Source organism: Elephas maximus, chromosome 22, assembly GCF_024166365.1.
Source record: "Elephas maximus indicus isolate mEleMax1 chromosome 22, mEleMax1 primary haplotype, whole genome shotgun sequence".
NCBI classification, from domain to species: domain Eukaryota; kingdom Metazoa; phylum Chordata; class Mammalia; order Proboscidea; family Elephantidae; genus Elephas; species Elephas maximus.
The window spans coordinates 52,103,345-52,130,683 of NC_064840.1; the positions used below are offsets into that span (position 1 = coordinate 52,103,345).

Genomic DNA, 27,339 nt, shown 5'->3' on the forward strand with positions numbered 1-27,339 from the left:
TAGCCATGACCTACCACTCCCAGCTGCCCACAATCGATTGCTCAAAAACTCAAGCCCAAAGTAGGAAAACAAAACAAAAACAAAGAAAACACACGAGCACTTCAGTGTGGAAATAAAGCACACAGAAGGAAAACATTAGCAGCAGAGTAGTTATAAAGGCCATCTAGTCCAGCAACCCCACGGCTGCAACAGCCTGCAAACAAGACCACATTCAGTCCCCATCTTTGGTTTCTCCTCACAGTCAGGCCTGGCCCTGGTCCTGTGACGCTCTCTGCTCAGCACTGCTTGTCAGACATCTGCCCAGTCGGTCCTTGGGTCTACCCGATTCTGCCAGAGGCCTGAGCTGAGATCTTTACATATTAATGCTGCTTTGTCACTCTTCCCACCCCTCCCCATATCCCACACACACACCTTCTCCCCAGCACAGTCCACTGCAGAAAGAATTCCCATAATCCCAAGCCGTAGGAGGCCTTTCTCACCCCAGAGGAAAAGGACTCAGAGGCAAGGTCCCTGGTCTCCAGATTTATTTTACATTCTTTTCCAGAGGGAACTTGGGGGCTAGGGAGGGGGTGCTGGAGAGACAGGAGGGCAGCAAACCTCAGTCTCCCCTGGAAGACATTTGGGACAGGCCAGTCCTCCAAGGCCAGCAGCCTGGGCAGCACAGCAGAGGAACGATGTACAGAGCCCAGGCTAGGGCCTGGCAGCCTTCGGAAAGAGGGGCCTTTAGGCAAGACCTACCAGGCCTGAAGGCTAAGAAGGTGGCTGCATCCGCCCCCCACCTGCTCCCAGGCCCAGCTGGAGGCAGGAAGGCAAAGGAGCAGCAGGCAAGCTGAAGTGAAAAGGGAAGAATCCCTTCCAGTCAGAGGCATTTGGTCTCTATTAGGTTAGGAAGCTGGTCTTGGTTAGAGGAACCCCATGGGGGTGAAGCTGGGAGCCAGTCCCTGTTAGAGGAAACACCATGGCGGGTAGGGGTGGGCGGCTTGGGGGTCTGGTCTCAATAAGGCCTGGAAACAGTCTCCACTTCAAAGCAGACCTCTGTATTTGGGGAGTGGGCTGGGGGAGGAGATGAAAGGGCCGTCACAGGAACGCCTGTGAATCGTTGGTGGGGATCAGGCCAGGGGGCTCCAAGGAAAAGGTTTCTGGGGTTGTCTGCAGATGCTGGGAGCTCAGGCCCAGGGCAGGGACGATGTGGGGGAGGTCACCTTTCCCTCCCCTAAGTGCTACTGCTCCCCAACCCATCCTGGCTGGGCTGTGACTTGCCACGGAGGCCACTCACACCGGAGCTACGTAATTTCCGGGGAATGTTCCAAATTTCTGGGTCCTCCGGGAGACACCTGAAAGGGAAAGACAGAAACAGCATTCCTCCGCCTCCTTTTTTTAAACTGGAATGAGGGGCTAGGGCCCTGCCCCCTGCTGACAGTGTCCAAAACTGCAGGTGGAGTTCCTTTCCCAGTGAGGGGGGTTTGTTTTCCTCATTCCTGCCCCCTAGTGGCTTAGATGGGCAAAGCTACATTTCCCTAACCCAGTATTCCTTTTAACCAAAAAATCTGAGCAATCAACAAAGGTGCACAACTTTGCCCACCGCTCTGAATAACTCCATCCTTCCTTGGGAAAGAGAGGAAGCAGGGGACAAAGAACAGACTTTAAATCAGATGGAACCTCACTGTCCAGTATGGCATCCTCACTTCACAGATGGGGAGGGTAAGGCCTAAGAAAAGGAAGTCAGAGTGAAGTGCCTGAAAACTGCTTAGGCTTAGGAATAGTGAGGACTAAAATCTTGGCCTCCTGTATGACATACCCCCCAAACACCTGAGGCATGGAGTGGGAAGGGGGAATGCTAGAAGATTAGGAATATGAAATGAAATAAAAGCTAGTCCTGACTTGGGGTAAATTGATGTTCCTGGGCCTTCATTTCTAGCAGGCTGGTGTTATGGGTTGAATTGTGTCCCCAAAAGATATCTGTTGTAAATCCTAACCCCTATATCTGGGGATGTAATCCTCTTTGGGAATTGACTTTTCTTTGTTATGGTAATGAGGCCATATCAGTATAGAGTGGGTCTTGAGCCAATCACTTTGAGATATAAAAGAGCAGACCAGGCAGAGAAGCAAGGGAGTGCAGATACGGAAGATAAGATGCCAGGCCGCAGGAAGGTCGCCAAGGAACTGAGGAACAGAAAAGAGACAAGGACTTTCCCCAGAGCCAACACAGAGTGGAAGCCTTCCCCTACAGCCGGTGCCCTGAATTCGGGCTTCTAGCCTCCTAAACTGTGAGAAAATAATTTCTGTTTGTTAAATCGACCCACTTGTGGTATTTCTGTTACAGCAGCACTAGATAACTAAGACAGCTGGTACCCTTACTTTGCTATAAAAACCCATGTTCATCTTGGCCCCAGGCCTTGCTGATACTGTTCCCCTGCCTGAAGCATCCCTCTTTTTTGCCCTGTCTCTTCAAATCCTTCCACTGACCCTTCAAGGCCCAGCTCCCCCACCTCCCCAGGGAGCCTTCCCTGACCAGCCCACATTGATGTAAACCTATGCTGTCCAAAAGGATAACCACTAGTCACATGTGGCTACTGAGCACTCGCCATGTGCTAGTGGGATTGAGGAGCTGAACTTAACATTTTACTTCATTTTCATTAATTTAAATGTAAGACAGCCACACGTGGCTACCACACTGGACAGTGCAGCTGTAAAACTTTTCTCTGAAAACACTGGTCCTTATACCACAGAAGTGGAGCTTTGTTTTCTTGTCTCTATAAATTGGCAAACTTTATAAGTTGTAAAAAATGCAAAAGGAGAAGTATAGACAGTAATATTAGAATGTACCCAGCCCCCGCCCCTCTGAGGTAAGGACTGTTAACAAGTCGGTGCTTAACAACCACTGGTATGTTGGAAGCCTGGTCACCAGTGAGGTACTGGGACACAGGCCAGGAAAGGGCAGGCTGCCAGGTCGAGGGACTGCCCCTGTAGCCACTCCTGCCCAGGTACCCTCCAAACTTCAGGTCCCACAGCCTGCTGGGTGGGCTGTGGCTGCTTACTTCTCTGGAGACCACCGGTCCTCTGAAGCTGAAATCTGGCCAGGGCCTGCCCACTCTGGGGAACCAGATCATGTGAAGCCCAGTAGGTGGGCCACCCTGAACCAGGCCAACTGAGTCTTCCCTGCTTCAGTCCTTTGCCCAGGCTGCCCTTGGGCCAACCCTGAGAGGTCGGGATCTTGCCTCACTCCCCTCTCCCCAGGCCCAGAGAAGCTAGCTGGGGGCAGAGGGATGGGGGGCGGCGGGGAAGAGGCTACAAAGGTGTGAGACCTGGTCCCTTCTATCAGGAGTTTGGCGTCTGCGGGAGACAGGATGCCCCCTTCCCCACAGACTGCTCTCTGAGGAGGCAGAGGTGTGTGGTGAGGAGTTGAGACTGGGGGTCAGGAATCCTGCCCTGTGTCCACAGTGACTCGCAATAACCTTGGGCTGGTGCCAGCTTCCTCTCAGGCCTCACCCCTCTTCAGGGCATGGAGAACAACCAGCACAGAAGTGCTGGCTTGGAGGAAGCATCCAGGGCCAGGCTTCCAGCAGCCAAGTCAAAAGCTGAGTGGGGGTGGTCAGACCATGAATCTTTGCTGAACCACACTGGTGAGCAGCAGCTGCCCACCAAATCCTCCCAGGGACCCTGAAGTACCTTCTTCCAGCCTACTTCCCCACCCATGCCCCAGGCTCACGTACCCACGAACCAGCCATCATCACACTGCTGCATGACGTCCACCCAATCCCCCTTCCACAGCTCCAGCTCGTCCTCATTCTGGGGCCGGTACTGGTACATCGCCCGATACCTGTGGGAGACATCGTTACGGCTACCTCCCCCAGACCATGTCTGGAGGGTCTCAACCCAACTACTGGCACTCTCAGAAAACACTCTGAATTGCCAGAGTTCCTCCGTGTTCCCATTAGGCCCTGGGCCAGCTCCTAGAATGACTATTCTCTGCCTGGCTTCCCCAGGTCTGCTCCCTGCCCACCACACCCTAATCACCCAGACCTCACCTCCTCTGAGCTACCAGTGCCTTCAAGTCTGTTCTACCAGTTCTCAGCCTTGGTTTACACGGGCATTGACCTCAGGGCTGGGAACCCAATGAGGAGGCTGAGCCAAGAGGCCAAGGGGTAGGGAGGCTTGCTTTAATGTCACATGGCTGGCAGGGATGGGTGGAGCCAGGAACACCACAAACAATTGCCTTCTCACCTGCCCCTAAATCACCTGTAAGCACCTCAAGGATGAGCACTATCTAATGGGAGTTTACCAAATACATCATAGGGGGAGGGGAGAATGTAGGAGCCAGTGTGCTCAGCACTGCTTGCTGGGCTCCCCCTGACCATGCGCCCTCAGATGGTACTCACGGAGTCCAGTGTATCTGAGTGGTGTTGGAGGAGGAGGTCCCCGGGTCCAGGGTATGGCTGGCGCCTTGAGGATGGGACAGAGCTGATCCGGGAGTGCTGAGACTCTGTGGGGTCACAGAAGGAAAGGAGAGTCAGAGGAGGAAGACAACAGGGAGGAGAACTGTATTGGGCCTCACACATCACCTGCAGGAAGCATTTTTACACACTACCTCATCTTATCCTTACAAATCCCAAGGCCCAGGGAAGATCTGGTTTGACTAGCTCACTTCACAGATGCTGGTAGTTAAGTGACAGGATTTCCAAATGCCAGCACAAACAAAGCTGGGGACAGGAGGAATACCGTGCACTGGTTGTAGCTGGTTCTCCGGACCCACAGCAGCCTCAGATCACTGAGGCCTTATGGCCAGGGAGCGTGTGATAGAGGTTTGCCGAGTGAGTGGATGAAAGAACGAATGAGTGCTGGCTGCATCAGCACTATGAATAGTGTTATTTTTTCCATCAGCTACTCTGAACTTTTAGCTCAAACTTACCCAACTACCCTCTGCAGTGGGAATTTTTACCCCCATTCTACAGGTGAGCAACATTCTACAGGTAAGAAACCCAAATCCTGAGAGGGAAAGTCATCTGCCCAAGGTGCCACAGCAGGCGAATGGCAGACCTGTGATTCCTGGTACCACCTGTAAATCAGGACAGAGTGGCATTTGAAGGGCCAGGATGGCCTGGGCTGGCTTTGGGGTCCCACTGAGAGCTGATTGGCTGCCTCAGGCCTTCCTGGGCTGGGCTCAAGGACTAGAACCAACTCAGCGGGTATGAGGTCCCTAAGGCCAGTGTGGGGCTGCAACACAAGGTCCTCCCCAATCACTCCGCTACTGTGTCACCAGTCCCAGGAACAGGGATGTGGCATGGGGGCAGGGCTTGGCTCTCCATACTTAGGCAGGCTACCTTACCTGGGTCTGGGGTCTTGGCTCCTGGGTGGGGCAAGAGAAGCCGGTGCGGTGGGGGGAGGTCTGGCCTCCCCATTCGGTGGGGTCAGCTGGTCTGCGCGGGGCAGAGGAGGAGCTGGGGCTACTGGCCAGACGGGCAGTGGCAGTCAGGTGGGGGGATCCAGGGAGCTGGGGACTATCATCACAGATCCGGAGCCGGGGCTCACGGCACACATGGACGTAGCTGGCAGGGAAGATGCCCTGGCGCCCGGTGCCCGAGATACGGCCCTCATACCAGTTCTCGTTCACCTTTCGGATCAGGCAGACACGCTCCCCCTGGGGGTAGGGAGAAATGAGTCAGCGTCTGCAGGGCCTACCTGGGCACCATGCACCCTGAAGGTGCTTTACATGGGCTGTCTCATCTTGCAGAGGAGCTCCCTCCACAACTTGCTAGGTTTGGATCAAGCCTGCCTCTTCTGGGAAGCCTACCCTGCATGCATCCCCCTCCCACGTCACAGCACTCTCCCTCCCCAGAGCTCCAATCACAGGGGAGCCCGGTGGTTAACAGCACAGTCCAAACCCAGTTCCAACAATTCCTAGCTGTGTGGCCTTGAGCAAGTTGCTTTGCCTCTCTGAGTCTTGGTTTCCTTACATGTTAAGAACCCATGGCCATAGGGATGATTCTGACTCATGCTCCCCACCATGTGTTTCAGAGAAGAACTGCTCTCTGTAGGGTTTTCAATGGCTGTAATCTTACAGAAGACCAACAGGCCTGTCTTCCACGGCGCCACTGCAGAGATTCAGACCACCAACTTTTGGTTAGTAGCCGAGTGTAAACCATTTGTGCCACCCGGGGCCCCTTCACATGTTAAGAGGGGATAAGGATATTATCCCCGTGAGGAGCAAATGAGATCAATGGTAGACATGTAAGAAGCACTGGACAGATGTTAGCCATTGTTGCCATGACAGTGTCCTGTCCCTGCCTTACACACTGGGTGATCCTGCCACCAGTGTATCTAAATATCAGCTCCCTGAGGGCAAGTACTGGGTCCTTAAGCCCACATGATGACTGATGTCAGGGGCAGAACTACCACCACCTCGGTGGGGCAGTTCTAGAGAGGATGGTCTCCAGCCCTCGCCATCCCCTGCCTCCTCCTGCTCCCACTCCCCCTCCACCCAGCCACCCCTCTCTCCCTGGGACCAGCTCTTCCAGATGTCACTCACTAGGGACATTCATGGCCTGAGCCCCCAAAATAAAACAAAGGGAGACCAATTCCCTGCTTTCTAGGACATTTTTCAAACTGTTTTGAACACAATCTATAACAAAAATATGTTTTGATAACAATCCAGTACACATACACATATGTATATACATAACTGCCAACGTTTGATAAAATACCCTTTCTACACGCACTGCAGTCTAATATTTCTATTCTTCTCTTTTAAAATGTTGATTATGATCCTCACAACCTACTAACCTGCAATTGAAAAAAACACAACTCTAGAAGGTTATAACCTTTTTAAAAGGGGCTAAATTAAGGGAAGTATATTTGAAGAGACAGGGAAACAATTTGAAATACTGGGTAAAAATGGGTAACCCCGACTCTTTTAAAAGTGTTTTTAACACACATATTTAACCATGTCTTCCCCTGCCCCGACCCTGCCCCACCACTTCCTGCCTGGCCCGGCTTCACCTTGCGGAAGGACAACTCCACGTCCAGATCCCCCTTGAAGTTGTACTGGGCCAGGGCTTCTCCATATTCTAGCACTTGGTAGGTCGGTGGCTTGATTGGCTTGGGGATCTCATCTGCGGGCAACACCTGCAGGAAGAAAGGTCATGAGTCAGGCCACTCCTTAGCCTGAGCATCAACTAGGTACAGGCTTGGGGCTCCTGGGAGGAGTGTAAGGCAACAAAGAGAAGATGAAAAACAAAAGAAGAAAAAGAGAAGGTGGCATGTGCAAGATCTGACCCCAGGCCAGAGACATGAAACACAGACACCAGACACAAGCCCTAGGAGTGGCCAGGGGTGAACACAGCCAAGGGGGTGGTCAGTCCAAGGAGGCTCCCTGGAGAAAGAATTTTCAGTAGAGGTATGTTTAGCGGGCATTACTGGAGTCAGGAATGGCAAGACTTGAAAGTGGAAGCAAGCCTAGCTGGAGAGTTTAAATTAGAGCACACAAGGAAATGAGGAGTAAGTAGCATTTGGTAACCTGTTCTGAAGCTGAGGATTTAATATTTTACCACTGCTGAGAACCAAGTGTTCCCCTTCTCTTCCCATTTTACTCCACCAGGTGCCCAGCATACTCTCCACTTCACCCCAACTCACAAAAATCAAGAAGTCAGTAAACTATTTGATACTAAGATGTAAATGACTAAGAATACTGCACATACTTTGTGGAATTTCAAGATCAGGGAGATTGTCCTGAGGGTAAGGGAGGCCTCCTAATGCCTTTCAAATTAAGAACATGAATTAAATAACAACCCAACCCATGGGTCAAAGAGGAAGTCACAAAAAATTAGAGAATATTTTGAACTCAATCAAAACACAATATATCAAAGTTTGGAATGCAGCTAAAGTAGAATCTAGAGGAAAATGTATAGCATTAAATGTTTATATTAGACAAAAAGAAAAGTTTCAAATTAATAATCTGAGAACCTTAAGGAGCTAGAATAAGAACAGTAAATTAAATCTAAAGCAAGCAGAAGGAAGAAAATGATAAAGAGCAGACATCAATGAAATTGAAAACAAAAACAAGAGAAAAATCAAAGAAATCAAAAGCCAGTTTTTTGGGAAAAAATCAATAAAATTGACAAACCTATAGCAGAATAAAACACAAATTATCAATACCAGGAATGAAAGAGAGGACATCACTATTGATCTTACTGACATTAAAAGGATAATAAAGGAATATTACCAAATAAATAAGTTTGATAAGTTGAAATTCCTTGAAAGACACAAATACCAAAGATAACCTGAGCAGTCTATCAAATCCAGAACCTGACTTTGGGAGGCAAGACCTGGATTCATATTCTGGATCTTCTACTTAATAACTTGCTTCCGAACCTTAGCAACATGGGAATAATGTATCACTTCCCCGATTAATGAAAGGAACAAGGGGGGTAACACACACATACGAGATTATGCATGTATATGTCATTTGTCCCTGGGCAGTACAAACAGTTAACACCATGGGCTGCTAATCAAAACCTTGGCAGTTTGAATCTACCCAGAGACACCTCAGAAGAAAGGCCCGGTGATCTAATTCTGAAAAATCAGCCATTAAAAGTCCTATGGAGCACAGTTCTACTCTGACACAACGGGGTCACCATGAGTTGGAATCGACTCAATAGTAACCGGTTTTTGTCTTGTTTTATTTTTTGAAGAAGGTCTGTGCTGGCTTCTTCCTGCAGTATCTTCTTCCCCCGCCCAAATCTGCTCCTTCTTCCCCTCCTTTCCTTCCCTATCTCTTTTTCTTTCCTCAGAGGAGTACTTCATAGCAACTGGTTATGTGATTTGTAAACCAGTTAAACACTTGACACTCTTGGAAGTTGCAATTACAATTATTCCCAGGGGCAGCTTTAGAGAGATGGATCTGAGTGCTGAAAGTCTGCAACACTAGCTGGGGGTAGCAGTCTGTGGTCCAGGAGCTGCACTGTTTGGTTCTCCCCAGGGCTGAGCCCCACCTTTAGCCCTCACTTCACAAACATTTCCTAGGTACCACTTCCTGCATGGAAACCCTAGTGACTAGTGGTTAAGAGCTACCACTGCTAACCAATAGGTCCGCAGTTCAAATCCACCGGGTGCTCCTTGGAAACCGTATGGGGCAATTCTACCCTGTCCTCTAGGGTTGCTATGAGTCAGAACTGACTTGATGGCAACAGGCTGCATGCAATGCACTGGGCCAGGCACCCTGGGGGTCAAGGGCATTAAGGATATTTGGTCTCCGCTCCGTGAGCTCATAGTTTTTACATCTTACGAAATGGTGCCAAGAAATGAGGTATCAGTCAACCCCGGCAAGGGGCCAGGGATAAAGGGGTCTGCACTCCAAGCCTCTTCCAACACATCCACTCTGGCTCCTGCTTGCTCCCATCTCTCCCCGCTCACCTCCACGTAATTAGCAGGGAAGATGCCCAGCCTGCCATGGTGCTCCCCCTCCAGCCAGTTCTTGTCCACCTCCTTATGGATGTAGACAATGTCACCCTTCTGCAGAGTCAGCTCCCTGCAAACCAGAGCACCAACATCTGGGCAAGCTGAGGTCTCCAGATCCTCCTTCCCTTCAGACCCTGTCCAGTACACTCCAGAGTCCCCTCCACCCCTCTGAGGAAGTCCACTGCAGCCCTGTCTCCCCATCCCTCCCCCCGTCGTGGAGGGGTTTGAAGCTGCAGAGGCTCTGCCCCTGGGTGGAAAATGAAGGTAGAGAAGGGGTACTTACTTGGGGGACTGTGCCTGGAAGTCATATTTGAGCCTGGCAGCCTTCATCTGGGCAGGGGGAGAAAATGGGGGGCTTACCTAAGTCAGATAAGTGGCAGGTCCAGAAGAGTAACCCGGGGACCCGCCCTAGGCCCTCCCTGAACCCCGACCATAGAATCCCTCCCTTACCTTCTTCTCTTCCTTCCTGGCTGGGCTGACCCCTGGTTCAGCGGCACTAGGGTCTGTGGAAAAGCACTACCTCAGCTTGGGAACCGGAGGGTGGGGTTGGGATGCGGTCATGGCATCACCGCCCACTACAGGCACCAGTGAAGGCAGAGGCTCTCTGACCTTTCTGCCATCCCAGGAACCAGCCTATCTGGTGGGGGGCGGGTGTCTGGGTGAGATACAGAGTAGGATGTGGTCCTTACCTCGGACTGGGGAAGGGTAGACAAAGTCCCTACGACCCAGGAAGGGGCTTCCTCCATCCGCCATTCTGTAGGGGCTCACGGATCGGGAGGGACCCGGGTAAAGTGCATGCGGGGAGCTGGAGCTCCAGGCTAAGGTTGGGCTGCGGGGACATCGTGAGTGAGCCACTTGTCTACAGCTTCACACCCTACCCAGCTCACCCCTAGACCTCTGTTTCCCAATGTCCCCCATCCCCGCTTCCGCCACCACCGCCTCCCAAGGCGTCTCCCAGGTCCTAGGCTCTCAGCAGGATGTCCTACTTCCCGTGCAGCCAGGGTCAGGAAAGGGTGAGGCCTTGGACAGGGAGAGGGCGGAGGAGGTTAAGTTCGCGGGAGCGCGCGTGCCAAGTGGCGGCTCCCCGCTCCGCGCTGCGCCGCCAGTGGCGACAGAAGTCCTCGGGCTTGAGGCAAGTCCGCCTCTGTGGGCGACGGGACGGCCCCCTTGCAGAGAACCGCGGCTCCGAGTCCCTCCCTCGGCTGGGCTGCGGCGTCCCGGCCACGCAGCGGCTCTCCAGGCCCCTCCTCTCCGCTCTCCCCCAGCTCGCCCGGTCCCGGTGGATTATACGGCTGCCGCCAGGCCCGCCCCACGCCACGTCCCTCCGCCTGCCCCAGACAGGCCCCTGTCCGGCCCGCGTCTCCAGCCTCTCACCCGGCCGGGGGTCGCTGCTCCGGGGACCGTCGGGGCGCCTGGGAGCTCTGTGCGGGAAGGCGTGGCCGTTCAGTGCTGGGACCCGGTGTCCCAGCGCCAGCGAGGCCGCGGCCTCCGGAAAAGTTGGTAGCTCGGCAGAGGAGGGCTGGGGAGGGGCGGGCGGGACGCGGGGTCCTAGAGTCTCCCGCGCGCAGCGGGACCGGACCGCGGAGGAGCGGGGGGGAGGGAAGCTAGGGTGGCGGAAGAGGGAGGGAAGCGACTGGAGAAGGAGAGGCCGGGGAAACTCGGGCCTTTTAGGGGTTGGGGGTCCCTGAGGGCCGAGGTTCAGGGGGCGGGGCGAAGCTCGGTGGGGGGAGCCCTGGCACCGGGACTTCAGGCTGACGTGGAGTCGGCCTGGAAGGGTTCTTAGCTAAGGGTCACTTGGGAAAGTCAACGCCCTGTATTTTATAGAAGAGGAAAGAGATCGGGATGACGTTTTGCCCAGGGCCACAGCCGGTGTGTGGCAGGAGGCGATACCTCTTGACTGGCCGCCCTCCCACCCAAGCCCAGGGACAGGGAGAGGCCGGACCGTCCAGCGCTGCAGGCTCAAGATTCCAGCTCAGGGAGCCTGCGGGGGCTCCCAACGTGGGATTGGGAGGCTGGTACCTTGGGGGACGGCAGCCGGGTCTCAATTGCCCGCAGGTCCTTGTCCAGCTCCGCGCTCAGCTTGGCTAACTCTCTCTCAAGCAAGACCTGAGGGGCAGGGGATGAGACTTCAGGTAATGGGGCAGGGCAGGGGGAGGAGGCTGGTCAAAGGTCAGATGTGAGAAACCCAGTGGACAGCAGGACAGGGCATACTGTGCCCGGGTAAAAGGGCCGACCTCAGCGCACAGGACCGGGGAAGGCAGGGGGCTTGTGGGGAGGTGTTTCAGGGTGTCAAGAGGGCATCCCTACAACAGCCTCTCAGCTAGCCCCTCCCTCCTGACCTATCCTGCTCTCCCCCATAGTGCCTTAATGCTCCCCTATTTTTTTTTTTATAGTGCCTTAATGCTCGCTGATAGCGTCATAGTACTCCCTGATGGTACCTTAGCACTACCTGAAACCTGGACACGCTGGTGGCATAGTGGTTAAGAGTTCGGCTGCTAACCAAAAGGTCAGCAGTTCAAATCCACCAGGCGCTCCCTGGAAACCCTATGGGGCAGTTCTACTCTGTCCTACAGGGTTGCTCTGAGTCTACGAGCAACAGGTTTAGTTTTTCTGGTTTGATAGTGCCTTAATGCTCCCAGATAGTGCCTCAGTGCTCCCGGATAGTGCCTAAGTGCTCCGGATAGTGTGTTACTGTTCCCGGATAGTGCCCAAGTGCTCCCGGACAGTGCCGTAGTGCTCCCACAGAGTGTCTGAGTGCTCCCACAGAGGGTCTTAGTATTTTCTTTGTCATGTTACTTCCCTGTTCAAGAATTTACAGTGGTTCCCTATCTCCTCTCCCATCAAGTCTTTCATGGCCTTCAACAGCCTGGTTTCACTGTCCCCATCCAGCTGTCCCTCCCACTGCCCATCCCAGTCTGCTGTTGCACACACACCCCTCCAGGCCCTTCCTAATGCTTCTCCTCTCACCCAGAACATCCCTCTGTCTGGTTGGCCAAACCCTCCCATCTTCATAGACCCCAGCTCCACCTCCAAGAATACTTCCGGACAATTCTAGTCCACACTGGCCACTCCCTTCTCTGCTTCCGCTTTGGTCAACACATATTTATCCAACACATGTTTATTGAGCTTCACTCTGAGTCAGAATCAGCTCGACAGCAATGGGTTTGGTTTTTGGTTTCTGATGCTTTAGCAGATTTCAGCAGGTCATCCCGACTAGGAAGAAATGCCTGGCAATCTACTTCTGAAAATTAGCCAAGGAAAACCCTGTGGATCACAATGGTCCAATCTGCAACCAATCCTGGGGATGGCACAGGACTAGGCAGCGTTTCGTTTTGTTCCATTGTGCACGGGGTCCCCATGAGATGGGGGCTGACTCCACAACAGCTAACAACTGTATGTCAGGCCCTGGCCTGGGTGCTGGGGATACAGAGGTGAGAAGTGCTCAGCCTAAGTAAACCGATGGGACTAGAAGGGTCAGAGCTTTTGCCTGTGGTCTTTGCGCATGGGCACTGGTGCCCACCTCGCCCAGAATCTCTCTCATACATCCCCCAACATTGGTGTCTACCTCCTCACCCCACCCACCCACCCAGCTAGCACTCACCTCAATGGGCTGAGAGGGCTTATCAACAGGCTCGTCCACCAGAGGTTTCTTTGGCTGAAGGATGAAGAAGAATGTGTCAGAGGGGGTGAGTTTTCTTCCCAAAATGCACTTGCTGGGGGTATGTCCGCTCCCAGGGGGCCAGGTTGACACTTACCCTCTGCCCAGTCTCTAGTTCCTGCAGAAATTCATTCCAGGAGTCCTCCTTCCAGATGCCGTCTACTCTCTCTTGGCACCTGGGCACCTGCGTGGAGGCAGGCAGGCATCACCTTGAGTAGAGGGGTACCTGGACACTGGCCAGACTGAGAAAGCAGGCTTCCGGGCCCCTGACCCACCCCTGTGCCCACTGGTGCTCTCCGAGGGATTCTGGGCTATACCGGACCCAAGCTCAAAGGGCGTTATCTCTGCTATTCCAGCAGAGGGGTCTGGCTACACAACGTGAAATTGGGGGGTGATAAGGGAGGATGCGGGGCAGGCTACCTGATTTTGTGTCTGGAGCAGAGAGGAGGATGTTCTAGGTTTATAGTTCAATGTGCTTCCAGGAAACTCTTCAGGGAGGCCCCGGCTTCTTCTGAAGAAAAGGAAGGACAGCTCTTCAGTTTCCTTTTAGGGAAACTGAGGCAAAAGTGAGCACACAGGCCTGGTTCAGGGAGCTGCACACCCCAGCACCTGTTCTGGGTTAAGGGGCCAATGGTGCCTCTGGCTGCTCCTGCCTGTTCCTGTGGAAGTGATGTTAAATAGTGAAAAGTATTCAAATCTTAGCTCCACCACTTAGTAGTTGTGTGACCTTTGGGCCAGAAGATGTAAAATGGGTATAGTTCACCTTCATAAGGGGTGTAGTGATGCTTAGGCAGGGAACATGTGTGAGGTGCCCAGGAGAGGGCCTGGCATATAACGGCTGCTCCATAGTGGCCTTCGGTAAAATGTCCTGGAGGATGCGACAGTGTTCTGTCTGACCCTGTGATCTTAGCTACATATGTCTGTGCAGCTTTGATGAGGCCGGTCTTTACAGCTGCTGTGGCTGAGCAGGACGGTCTGGCACCCATGCCCAACAGTGTACGCTAAGTCATATTCCAAGGAAAACCTCGGGGAAGGGGAAAGAGCCCTGGCGCCCTGAGCAGCGGTGGGCCCTGGGCAAATTCCTTCTCCTCCCTGGGCCTCTGTCCATGAGGAGCTGGATTCAGTCACCTTGCCCTGAAGCCACCCCAGCTGCCGAGGCTCTGCACTGTCCCTGGGGGTTCCTCACTTTTCACGTTTGCTTTAGCTTCCCTCCTGCCCCCATTCTTGGCTGGCTTAAAAGTTCCAGCCTCTGTTTTTTTTACTCTTTCCAAAGTAGAACCACTGTATCGAGCTTATCAAACAATGGAATGCCTGACCCGAGGGTCAGGAATTGTTGACTGTAATTATGATTCTCTTCTGATTTTAGCAATAATAAAAGGGAAAATGAGAATGGTCTCTGTCATTTCTAATATAAGGAAGCTCTATTCATAATTAGACCTGTACGATAATGATGTGTGGAGGCTTACTATGTGCCAAGCGTGACACATTATCTCATTTAATCCTCACAACAACCCTATGATCCCCACTTAACAGATGGGGACCCTGAGGCTCAGACTGCTTAAGCTGCCCAAGGTCACATGGCAGGGGAAGCGCACTAGCTGGAACCCAGAACTCTGGTTCCAAAGCTGTACCTTATTGGTGATGCTAATAGCCGGGCCACTTAAGGCTATGCTGACTGGCTAATCCCTCCACGTAAAGGAATGAGACACTCATTGAGTTAACTCTGAGAGCAAAACTCCTGATTCCCAACATTGGGCTGAGCCCCTTCTGAGCCCTGGCGGCCCCACTGGGCTTGTGAGGATTGCACAGAGGAAAGGAATTTCATCCTTAACCTCCCTGGTGTGGCTCCTCTCTCAGCGTCAGAAGTCCGGTGGAAACTTGTGTTCATCCATACCCTTCTCAGGGCTCTGCCCAAGGACTCTGAGTCACGTTGCTCCCCACCCCATATGACCTGTGGATTTTTTGGGTGATGGAGTTCCTGCTACCGAACACAAACGTGTCACAAGCGTTCCTGACCAGGAATGAGTACCACGTGCGCTCTCTGCTCGCCTTTCCTCTTTGGCCCTGGTGGTGGGGGAAGTCTCCGGGGCCTTAGAGACCCTGAGAAAAGACAGGGCCCATCTGGGGAGCCAGACCCCGGCCTGTCTGCCCCAAGGCTGCCCCAGCTGTGGCCACCAGGGGGCGCCGGTCCCACAGGGAAGAGCTGATCGCGGCCCCTCCGCGCCCTCGAGCCCCTTCCCCACTTCTCACGCTCACCCGCTCAAGGTTGCGGCGGGGCCTGGTCTGGAGGCAGGTCTTCGCTGGTGCCTGGGATGAGTTGCGTCTGCTGAGGAGACACACGAGGAAACTACTGAAGGTGAGAGTTCAGGCAGCAGCGCGGGGAGGGGCGGGAGCTGGAGTTAGGGCGCCTGGGCGCCCATTTAAGGTTCTGGCACCCACCCCCACCCTCGCTCCCTGGAGGTGGAGAAAGGGAGGTGTCCCGAGCCACTAAATGTGTGTTTTGCCCCCTGAGGGTCACACGATTCACTAAGTCTTCAAAAACAAAAACAAAAACTGTGGGGTAGGTTGGTGTCCTCATTTTACAGGTGAGGAAAGAGAGGCTCAGAGAAGTAAAAACACCGCCAGGGAGTGGCCGAGGTAGGATTCACGGGGCTGCAAAGCTGATGCTTTTTATTACCATTTTTTTAATAGCTAGGGCGAGAAAGGGAACTTGGAGGTCACCGGAAAAAAGCCATAACAACGTCTCTAGTTGAACTAGGGCCAACTGGGGATCCCCCAAAGTCAGGCCAGCTGCACATCCCAGCTTCAGGGAAGTGGGAGCCTGGGAGGTGTTTCCCGGCTGGGGCGACTGGCACCTCCTCACCTTTGGGTGGTTCCTCGAATGTCCAGTCCAGCTGCAGGTCTGTGAGAGCAGAAGGGACGCAGGTCAGGAGTGGGCAGAAAGGGAGAGAGAGCCCTGTGCCACTGCCTCAGCCGCTCCCAGCCTCCCGCCAAGAGCTGGGGGCGACAGGCTGAGTCAGGGCCTGAAGAATGTCCGAGGGAGGGAAGGAATTAGGAGAGCAGCTCTCCGGAGGGCTTGAAATGCCTCTGGCCCACTTGAGGGCTGGAGCAAGCCAGTGCTGGGCAGCCCACTTGCCCAAACCCTCCAGCTCCTCCCTCCCTGCGTTCCCACACACACCCTCTTCCCGACCTTTGTGGACCTGCCCTTCCATGTCAGGTGGGAGGAATGTGATTTCCTCTTCTCCCTCTTTCCCATCCTGCACCCAGTTCTAAATATTTATCTTTCCCCCTTTGCCCAGACCCACACTCTTCATGGTGCTCATGAATTTCCAGGGTCTTCTAGCAAAAGCTACTGACCAGCCAACCAATTTGATCCCTTTGCATGAAGACATGCTGCAACAGCTCCTACCTTAAACACAAAACTCTATTTTCTCCATCCCACATCTTCCCCCAGCTGCTGGATTTTTCTGCTTTCCTCTACAGCAAAAGGTTGTAACTAACTCACCACCTCCAATTTCCTACTCCCATTCTTTCTAATCAGGCATTCGGCCCCATCACCTTTGTCCCCAACCACTCTTACAAAGACCCCGGTGAGCTCCACCTCACCAATCTAATGGTTCATTCTCAGTCTTTGTCTTAATTTGACCCATCAACAGCATTTGTCACAGTGGATCCTTTCTTGCTTTTGAAATTCCCTCTTCACTTGGCTTTAGGGAGACCACACTGCCTTTGTTTTCCTCCTTCCTCCCTGGCTGCACCTTCTCAGTCAGCTTTGCTGGTTCCTGTTCATCTCTCAAACCTCTTAACATCCTTGGGCCTCTTTGTCTCTCCATCAGCATTCCCTCCCTAGATGATCAAGTCTAGTCTTAAAACCAAAAAACCAAACCCAGTGCCGTCGAGTCGATTCCAACTCATAGCGACCCTATAGGACAGGGTAGAACTGCCCCACAGAGTTTCCAAGGAGCGCCTGGTGGATTCTAACTGCTGACCCTTTGGTTAGCAGCCATAGCACTTAACCATTACGCCACCAGGGTTTCTAGTCTTAGAGCTTTTAAAATACCACCCATTCCAGTGGTTTGCAACCCTGGCTGCACATTAGAATTACTTGGGGAACGTTCAATCAGAATCTCTTTAAGTGAATCCCAGGTGTTTATATCTGCAGTTTAGACCTCACTCATGAACTACTGAAAAAAAAACCCACTGCCATCAAATCAATTCCAACTCATGGTGACCCCATGTGTTACAGAGTAGAACTGCAATCCATAGGAGTTTCTTAGCTGTAATCTTACAGAAGCAGATTGCCATGCCTTTCTTCTAGGTGGGTTTGAACTGCCAACCTTTCAGTTAGCAGCTGAGTGCAAACCTTTTATGCAACCCGAAGACTGGTCCATGAACTACAGGGTTGTATATTCAACTGCTTACTTGACATCTCTCCTTGGACATAAACTATCTAAACTGGATTTCTCTTAAACCTGCTCTTCCTGCAGTCTTCCCTATCTTTACAAATGCCGACACCATCCTTCTATTTGTTCGGGTTTGAAATCATCTGGACTCCTCTCTTTCATGCAACACCCAATCCATCAGCAAATTCCCATGACTATCTTCAAAATAAGGAGCCCTGCTGGTGCAGTGGTTAAGTGCTCGATTCAAACCCACCAGCGGCTCCATGGGAGAAGAGGCCTGGTGATCTGCTCTTGTAAAGATTTACAGCCTTGGAAACCCTACAGGGCAGTTCTACTCTGTCTTACAGTGTTACTATGAGTCGGAATTGACTCGACGGCACCCAACAACAGCAACAATCTTCAAAATGTATCCTGAATCCCACCAAGTCCCCTCAAGTCCACTGTTACCATCCAGGTCCAAGACACCATCATCTCTAGCCTGAATTAAAGCAAAAACCTCCTAACTGGTCCCCTGCTTCCACCCCTGCCTCTACCATCTCTTCTCCACACCTCAGCCAGAGTGATCCTTTGTAGCTATTATTAGTCAGATCTGCCACTCTTCTGCTCAGCACCTCCCAGTGGCTCCTCATCTCTCAGAGAGTGAAAGCCAAATTCCTTATCATGGCCCACAAGGCCTCCATGATCTGACCACATTACCTCTCTGATTTCATCTCCTACCTCATGCCCCTCTCGCACTCCATCCATCCTCTTCCTGCTGTTCTAGAACATGCCAGGCATGTTTCTCCTTCAGGGTCTTTGGTACTCCCTCTGCCAGGAATGCTGTTCCCTACCTCTCTGCCAGGCTAACTCCTTCACCCTCTCAGGGCTCTGCTCAGAGCGGCCTTTCCTGACCATCCTGTGTTAAGTAGCAACCTCACTGGGCTCTCCACTGACGCTTTACCACCATCTGCCATATTAGATACAGTCACATGTTACTTAACATCCACAATATGGTCTGTGAAATAGGAACACCATATTATATACAGGCAGTCCCCAGATTATAAATGAGTTTTGTTCCTAAGTCTGTCTTTAAGTCGAATTTGTATGTAATTCGGAACAGGTATGGTTCATATCTAATGCCAGTTAGTCAAATGTTTGTCTTAGTATATAGCATATAGTATATAGTGTAACTTTCTATGCATAAAAAGTCGTTAAAGAAACACTTCTAGATACAATAAAACATCTTTAACATAATACAGTAATAATAATAATAATGTTTTTTCAACATACATAACCGTAGGTGCTGCTTACATGTTAATATTGACAATAGAGGACACAAGGGGCAGAATCATGGAAACTTCTTAGACATAACCAAACACCTTGAAGGATGAAGTTTCTTGGCTCAAGGATGAAGGGCCATAGACTCAGGGATCATCTACATTAATTGGCACAACAGAGTTCATAAAGTTCTGCATCCTGCTTTGGTGAGTAGCGTCTGGGGTCTTAAAAGTTTGCGAGCCGCCATTTAGATACATCTATTGGTCTTTTTACCATCTGGAGCAAAGGAGAGTAAAGAAAACCAAAGGCTTAAGGGAGCAGCTAGTACAAAGGACTGACGAACCACGTGAACCACAGCCTACACAACCCCAAGACCAGAAGAACTAGATGGTGCCCAGCTACAATGGCTGACCACTCTCTGACTGAGATCACAAAAGAGGGTCCCAGAGAGAGTGGAAGAAAAATTATAGAACAAAAAATCAAATTCATAAAAAAGACCAGACTTACTATTCTTACAGAGCCTGGAAGAAGCCCCGAGACCATGGCCCTAAAACACCCTTCTGAACTGGAACTGAAGCCATTCCTAGAGACCACCTTCCAGCCAAACCATAGACAGGCCCATAAAATAATAACATCTGAGAGGAACGTGCTCCTTAGAACAATCAGTTATAAGAGATCAAAAGGGCAACATTTGCCCAAAAGCAAAGATGAGAAGGCAAGAAGGGACAGAAATTCAGGACGAAAGGAAACAGGGAACTCAGGGTGGAAATGGGGAGAGTGCTGACACATTATGCAGAATGAAACCAATGTTGTGGGACATTTTACATACAAAGAATCGAATGGAAAAGTAATTTGCTCTGTAAACGTTCACCTAATATGCAATAAAAAATTAAAAGTATAATAATATTTTGATGTGTGTCAAAAAGTAGCTCCCATTTGTTATGTACCTCGAATTTTCAATATTATAGGCTTTACAGGGGTTGGTTCGTAACTAGGTGTTGTACATAAGTTGGACATTTGTAACCCAGGGATTGCCGTATAACCTTAGGAACCATCGTTGGACATTGCCCAAATGGACATTATGTGGCACGTGACTGTGTTTATCTGTTTAGTACACGTCTCCCTCTATCTAGAACATAAGCTGTACTAGAACGGAGACACTCTTTTTTATTATATCATCAGCCTTCCGTGTGAAAGACCTGGGTTTGATTCCCCGGCAGTGTACCTCATACGCAGCTATTACCCGTCTGTTATGGGAGCCTGTGTGTATCTGTGATGCTGAACAGGTTTTAGCAGAGCTTCCAAACTAAGATTGACTAGGAAGAAAAACCTGGCGATCTGAAAATCGGCCAATGAAACCCTGTGGACCACAACCATCTGATCCACAACCAGTCATGGGAATGATGTAGGGCCAGGCAGTGTATTGTTCCATTGTGCATGGGGCACCATGAGTCGGGGGCCAGCTGGAAAACAGCTAACAACAAGAAGTATCTTCAGCGCCTAAAGCAGTGCTTGGCGCCTAGTAAGTGCTCAGTAAACATTCAAGGGACCAAACGATTGAATGAGTGAACTTGTAGGAAGCTCATGTATACTTCCCAGGGTTGGCTGCAGTTTAAGTCATGGAAGAAAGCAATTAATGAAGAGGAATGAACCACTAATGGTGGAATTTCAGCCTGGCAGGAAAATCAGAAATTTCAGGAATGAACCATCTTCCCAGTACCCTCAGAGGATACCAGGGGACAGCGTCTAGTCATTATCTTGGAGGATGCTCTGCAGGCTACTGCTGGGCCCTGAGTACCTTTCTTTGACCAGTTTTAGGGACCACACACCACAGGGCCTGGGGTGGGTGGAGAAGGAGCTCCCTAAGCAGGTGAGTTCCCCTTTCTGTCCCTCCCTCCCGAAACACAGTCTGGCAGGGAGAGGGCCCTGGGAGGGTGTCCCACCTGGCATTTTCCAGTGAATCTGCTGGAACATTTTCCGGTACCAGTCCTTGGGGCTGTCAACACTCTGGAATGAGAAAAGGCAAAGTCAGGCCTCACTGCTTACCCACTCTTCCATTATCAAGCCACAGAAATTCTTCCTTAATGAGCCCTTCCTCTGGCCACCCCTGAAGGTCCAGTGGGTAGGCTGGTGAACTTCTCCGTTGTGATATCCTTAATAACAATGACTGTGTGTGACATGTATATGGCTAAGACACATGGAAGGATGTACATCAAAGCGTATACAATGATGAGCCCTAAGTTATGAAGCATTGGGTTTACATTTTTTCTCTTTGCTTTTTTTTTTTTCATTTCTAATGTTTCTACAGAGGGCAGTGGTGGTTCAGTGGTAGAATTTTCACTCTTCATGTGGGAGACCCAGGTTCGATTCCCGGCCAGTGCACCTTCATGGCCAGCCACCACCTGTCTGTCAGTGGAGGCTTGTGTATTGCTGTGATGCTGAACAGGCTGCAGTGGAGTTTCCAGACTAACATGGACTAGGATGAAAGGCCTGGCAATCTACTTCCAAACATCAGCCAGTGAAAACCCTACAGGTTACAATGGTCTGATCTGTTGTGCATGGGGTCATCCTGAGTCGGGGGCAGACTTGATGGTAGCTAACAACAACATTTCTACAAAGAGCATATGTTTCTATGTAATTTAAAAGACACACAAAAAGTAATAATATAGGAGAAATGATATTTCAAATTCCCTGCCTCATCTGAGCCTCAAAACTACCCTGGGAGGCAGGAAGGGTATGTTATCAACTCCATTTTCCAGATGAGAGGGTGGAGGCCAGAGGCACCTGGTTGGCTCAAGACACACAGTGGGTGTGGAAGGAGGTCAGGGCCCACTGAGCCTGGACCTCTGAGCCCTCCACGCCTGCCTGCTACAGTGCAGGGCCTTCTCACTCAGGACTCACTCCTTCAGCTAGTTGTTCACTCATCACCCATTTCATGAGCACTGTCCAGTCCCTTGGGATACAAAACTCCGAGCTGGGCCCTGCCAGGCTCAGCCCTTACAGCAGTGGTTCTTCACCTTTGAGAACCTGGTGGGAATTGTAGACCTCCCCCCTCACAAGCCACTTGTACAACTCAGACACACAAGGGTGCCCAAAACTTTATGGGGTTCCATGACCACCTGAAACCATCCATGGTGGAGCCCCAGCGGAATGGTCTGGATACAGCCTTTACTGCCCACCCCACTGTCATTCACAGAAGCGAGCTCAGTGTGAGTCCCTGTGCTCCATCTGTTTGTGGCCCCCAGCCCTGGACTCACGGATCGGGGTGCAATGGGCATGCCGCTCTCATCCACAGGCCCGATTCCCTTGTACTTGACCCAGCGCTTGTCCCGACGCTTGCTGTCCTTGGTCCACGTGGCTGACCAGTTCTGGGCTTGCTGGGGGGCAGGGGTCTTTGGGCTACCTGAGGGCCGGCTCCCAGGCCCTGGCCAGGTCTGATACCAGGCTGTGTCTGTGGGGTGTGCACAGGAGAGCATTACAAAAGGCAGGGCCCCCACCCAAACTGGTGCGTCCCTTAGCTCCTTAGAACATGGATCCCTGTGGGCTCCAAAGTTTCAACATCTTGTTTGTTTGAGTTTCTGACACAGACTCTACAAACCTCCCATCCCCAGAAGTACCACAGGCTTCTGTTTACTTTTTCGTTAAAGGGAATTAAAATGGATTTTGTTTTGAGAAATCTGTGCCCGACTCCACCGCACCCTGCTGTCCTGGAGTCTTCCTAAGAGTTTTTAGAAGGAGGGCTGGGAGTTACTGCTTGTAGAGAGCGCTGCGGACTTCCCAGCTGGGGAGGCAGAAATGGCGCGGGGGCCTGAAGGGGACAGGGCTGCATTCAGACCTCAGTGTCTCAGTTTCCCCTTCTGAAAAACGAGGGTAATCGCTGCAAAGATTCAGTGAGATCTAAGTGTGCGACTGTGGCCAGTGCAGTGTCTGACACACAGTCGAGAGGCGCTCAGTGAGGGACAGAAACTCATTCACCAGACATGGCTGCTGTGTCCTCAACTTCCCCAGAACCTTAGGCCCCAAGAAGCCAGTGCAGCCGCCTAAGGGCTTTGGGTTTGAATCTCAGCTCAGCCTTTACTAGCTGAACATCTCTGAGACTCAGTTTCCTCACTGGGAAGATGACACTAATTGTGACTTACCTTGCCAGGATATTGAGGGATTCAATGAGGTAAGGCTTGTAAAGCATCTTTACAGTGTCCAGTACACTGTAAGTGTTTAATAATTTGTTAAATGTATAAACCACTTCACCTGGGGCTGCCTCAAAGGAATGCTTAATAAAGGATGCCACCCTCTCAGGAGATGGTCACTCAGGGCTGGCCTGTACCAAGGAGGTCCCCTGCTGACATGTGGCTAGCTGGCCTCCTGAGCACAGATGAGACAGCTCAGAGGCATGCCTGTAGTGGGGGGTCAGCCCTGCCCCTTCTAGAACCAGCATGTGCTCCCATTCGAATTCACCCTTTCATCCCCACTCCAAGCTAGTCCCTGGCTGGAGGCCCCCCACTTCCCTTCCCTGGTACTGGGGGGAGGGGCCGGGAGTGGAAGGGAAGGGATGTGTCAGCCACTCTCTCCCACAGCTGATTTCACTTTCACAGGGCTACACATGCTCACACAGGAAGGGGACAGCTGAGCTGGGAGCCCTGGGGCACCAGGGGGTAGTCCCTGGGGGGGCCAACTGGGTGTAGGACCTCCTCATGGCCTTGAGACACCCCTCCCCACCCCCATCCAGGCCTCTGCTGCCCCTCCTGCTCCACACAGGGTGGTGCCTGATGGCAGGGCAGCTTTGACCCCTACCCCCCCATGGGGCTCCTGGAGCAGGTTTTTCTGCCTAACCCACCTGGGCACCGGGAAGCATCTCTCCTCTGTGGGAAGCACCCATTGCACACGGTCCGGGGTGCAGGGTCGTGGAACTGGAAATTAAGGGTGTTGGAGCCCCCACTCCGGATCACGGGCATCTGTGGAAAGGGCCAGGAACGGCTGCTCAGGGCCCAGAAGGTCCCGCAGAAGGGTGGGAGGGATGGCTGCCAGGGCGTAGCCCACAGCCCGTGGTGAGGGCTCCAGGGCCCAGCCTGACCCTTTCGCAGGAAACCAGCGAGGCTCTCTGCAGCTACCTTCTGACTCCTCTTTCCTCCCTGCATTCCTTTAGTCCTTCTGTCCTGCCTGTCCTGCTAGTGTCCCCCTAGGGTGGGACCAGGGCACCCTCTCCCTCAATGGTCTCACTCACCCGTGTCCCATGGGAGGATGACCCTACATGGGCCCGGAGGTGGCCAGGGATGAAGTCGTCCAGGCTCAGCCCAGCAGGGAGGCTGCAAGGGGGGGCCTGCATGCTTGGGTCAAGGTGGGAGGACTCTGGGTGTGCCAGCTGCTCCGTGTGTCCTCTGCAGGGAAGACAGAAGGGAAAGCCCTATTGGGTCTGACTGCTTATGGCCTCTTGGTTCAACCTAGGGGTGGGAAGGAGGGGAAAACCTTGGGAGGGGGTTGGGGTCAGCTGGGTGGGAGCCCACAGGACCCAGGAAACAGGCCACTGTGGGCACCCGCCTGCAGGCTGCCTGTGCCAGCTCCCATAGGCACAATGGACTGCTTGTTAGGCCCTGGGCAGGAGCTCCTGGTGGGAGTGGGGGTGGGGGAGGCCTGGGCAAGGAGGAGGGAAGGCTGGCCAGGAGCAGGCTTGCTGGACAAAGCCTCCTTGGGCATGCAGGTCTGCAGGACCAAGCTCCGGCCTTCGCCCTGTTGGGCAGCCTCTCTGGGGCTCTCACTGCATAGCACAGCCTGCTCCCCCAGAGGAAGGCAGAGGGGAACTGGGGCAACTGGCAGAGAGGGGTAGGGGGATATGAGACTTTGTTTCAGTTCCCTCTGCCTCCCCCAGTCCCTGAGTGAGCATCTGCTTGCCAGCGGGCACAAGGAGCAACTCAGGCCAGGGGAGAGGCCCTGGCCAACAGCAAGGGCACCGCCCACTGCCCGCTGGGAAGCAGTGGTGGCACCCTAAACCCGAACAAGGCCAAGGTTCCGGGGAGGGGTAGAGTGGGGGGCATTTCCAGGCAGCAGGAACCACTCCTTCTGAGCTCAAAGGGAGTATCAGCTCCATCCTTTATCTCCCTTCCCTCAGACTGAGGACTCAGAGGTTCAGCGTGCAGTGAGGAGGGGGTGGAGAGAAGTAGCCGGTGAGAGGAAAGGTGGACCTGGAGGGTATTCCCTGGTGCTCTCTTGCACATGGTCACACACACACACACACACACACACACACACACACACACACACACACACACACACACACTTCCTCCTATGTCTTCAGACTGATTGTTGGATGGAGGATCTTCCCTGGCCAGCCAGGTTCTACTGAGGTTAGGTCAGGGGTAAGGGGCTCCAGGCATTCAGGAGATGGAAATGGAGGAAGGGAACTCAGAGGGGTGGGTGGAAGAGGACAGGGAGGAGGTTCTCAGGTCAGGGTGTCTAATGAGGCTCTTCTACCCAGAAACTGGTGTGGAGGCTGTCCCACCTCACCTTTGCTGTTGGACTGGGCCACTACCTTCTGGGGCCAGACTAGTTCTGGGCTTTTTGCTCAGTGTGACTGTGTGTGCCTGTGGGGTCGGTGGGGGTTCATGGGGAGGGCAGCCAGTGGGATGGGAATGGAGGTGGAGTGATGTGGCTCTGACTTGTGGGGGTGCCACCAGTGGGGATCATGTGAGCAGCATGGGTTGTGGGTACAGAAGGGAGTCAGCTGAATTGTATGTGGGTGTGTGTATGCAGTGGGTGGTCATATGAGCAGCACACGACTTGCGGGGACCAGAGGAGATGAGGGTGCATAGGGGCTGTGACTGGTTGTCAGGCCTTGGGGGGGGTTGGCAAGGGTACAGACAAAGCTGGGGGCAGCTCCTTGTCTCTGGTCTGAGTTTGGGGGGATTCCTTCTGACATTCGAGCAGTGGCCTGTTGGGGATCTAGCTTTTCCGTGGCTGTGGGGAGTGGAGGGCTGAGACTGGAGGAGGGGCAGCTCACCAGCTGGATCCCATTAAGACTCCTATCAAATGCGAAACATGCAGACACATCCTAGTTCCCCCACTGCTCTCTTCCTTGTGGGGAAATTGAGGCAGAGGAGAGTGGGAGGTCAGGAGGCCCAGGACAGGGTAGGTCCAAGCAGGGACCCCTCCCTGTCCAGCTGACTGCTTGAGGCCAAGTTGCCTGGTCAGCATCTGCAGTCTCTGCCCGTCAGCTGACCAGACTCTTCCTTTCCCAGCCTCCCCATTCCACTCTGTACTCAGTGACAACTGCCCTCTTGTAGAGTGGTGGATGGAGGGCAGGAGGTGCCCCCCAACCACTTGAGTTTTCAGGGGTTGTTGACCCTTGATGCCTCAGCCTGCCTGCCACCCCACCCCCATCTGGCCCAACCTTCAGGGATAGACAGAGGTGGGGATGGGAAGGGTAGTCTGAGTTTTTCTCCTCGAAGCCCTGCCAGGAAACATTGGGGAGGGCTTTTCATAGGGACGATGAGGCACCCAGGGGAATTGGACCTGCATCTGGCAGAGGACAGAGGGTGCCTGGACATTTCTGGTGTCCTTCCAGAATTCATCCAGCCCCTTTCCTTCCAAACAGCCAGCTCCAAAGAGCTGGAAGAGATGCGGTACTTCTACTTCGGCTGGCAAACACCTTCCCATCTCTAAGTGCTGCTTTGACCTTGGGGTCTTGGCCCTACGCACTTTTCCAGGTCCAGCTACAAGTCCACGTGGACTTCTCAACTTTCCCCTTTTCTGGATTGACGGGAGGGAGGAACTTCCAAGCTCTTTCCACCTCAGTTTCCCTGAGTTTGGGACGCCCAGCCTCTGAGGACCCCAAGGGGAGGGGCTCTACTGCCTTCCCTTTGGGCTTGGCGCGGGGCAGGGTTGGCTCCCTGGTCTCTCCCTGACTGCGGCCTCCGCCTCCTCTCCCGCCCCTCTCCATGCCGGCACCTACCTTCCCCGGCGAGCAGGTGGCGGGGACTGAGACCGCCTGGGAGGGCAGGAGCATCTCTGCTCGGCTCCCGCCTGGCGCGGCCGCTGCGGGCCCTTAGGGAGGGGCCCGGGAGAAGTCCGAGATGTGCTCTCTCCCCTCGTGACCGGGTCAGGACAGGGCTCCGAGAGGCTGGGCGCACGAGGAGGAAGAAGGAGGCAGAGGCAGTGAGCGAGCGCGAGCGCGCTGGGAGGCAGGGGACGTGAGCTTTGGCAGAGGGAGGGCGACCGGCGGAGTTTGTGTTTCCAATCTGGACTGTTTGCGGAGGGGTGGGGTGGGGGGCCGGCTACTCCCTTTCCCGCCTCGCGGGGCGGGGGCTCGAGGACAGCCCGCCAAGGGCGTGCGAGTGCCCTCCGTCCGGGCTTTGGCCGGGCGCCCCGCGGGGACGCTGGTGGCTCCTGGCCCAGGAGGCCGGGCCGGCCGGGAGGCGGCGCCGGCAGGAGCCACCCGAAGGTCCCCGGGGAGCCTGCTCTGGTTTCCCAGCTGCCTTTCCCCGGCCCCCACCGCAGGGCTGGCGTCGGACAGGGGGCGGAGGAGCCAGCAAAGGCCACTCAGAGTTTCCAGCGACACTTCCAGCTTGTGGGAAGGGA

At 53.2% G+C, this 27,339-nt stretch overlaps 1 protein-coding gene across 2 annotated transcripts; it reads right to left on the reverse strand.

The window, feature by feature from the left end:
* Positions 1-512: 512 nt before the first annotated feature.
* SORBS3 (sorbin and SH3 domain containing 3) lies at positions 513-27,225 on the reverse strand. Of its 2 annotated transcripts, none has more exons than XM_049866023.1 (21): positions 26,714-27,225; positions 23,993-24,146; positions 23,606-23,723; positions 22,029-22,222; positions 20,715-20,778; positions 15,975-16,013; positions 15,368-15,434; positions 13,532-13,622; positions 13,209-13,295; positions 13,055-13,108; positions 11,473-11,559; positions 10,828-10,874; positions 10,143-10,282; positions 9,904-9,956; positions 9,737-9,783; positions 9,409-9,523; positions 6,997-7,122; positions 5,327-5,638; positions 4,380-4,483; positions 3,714-3,820; positions 513-1,334 (listed from the first exon to the last, which is right to left on the reverse strand). In XM_049866023.1, exons 2-21 carry the CDS (start codon positions 24,092-24,094, stop codon positions 1,273-1,275), a joined length of 2,016 nt encoding a protein of 671 aa, XP_049721980.1. In that variant the 5' UTR covers positions 24,095-24,146; positions 26,714-27,225; the 3' UTR covers positions 513-1,272. The 2 variants fall into 2 exon arrangements, with proteins under 2 accessions (XP_049721980.1, XP_049721979.1); XM_049866022.1 differs by having other exon boundaries at positions 15,368-15,437.
* Positions 27,226-27,339: the final 114 nt, after the last annotated feature.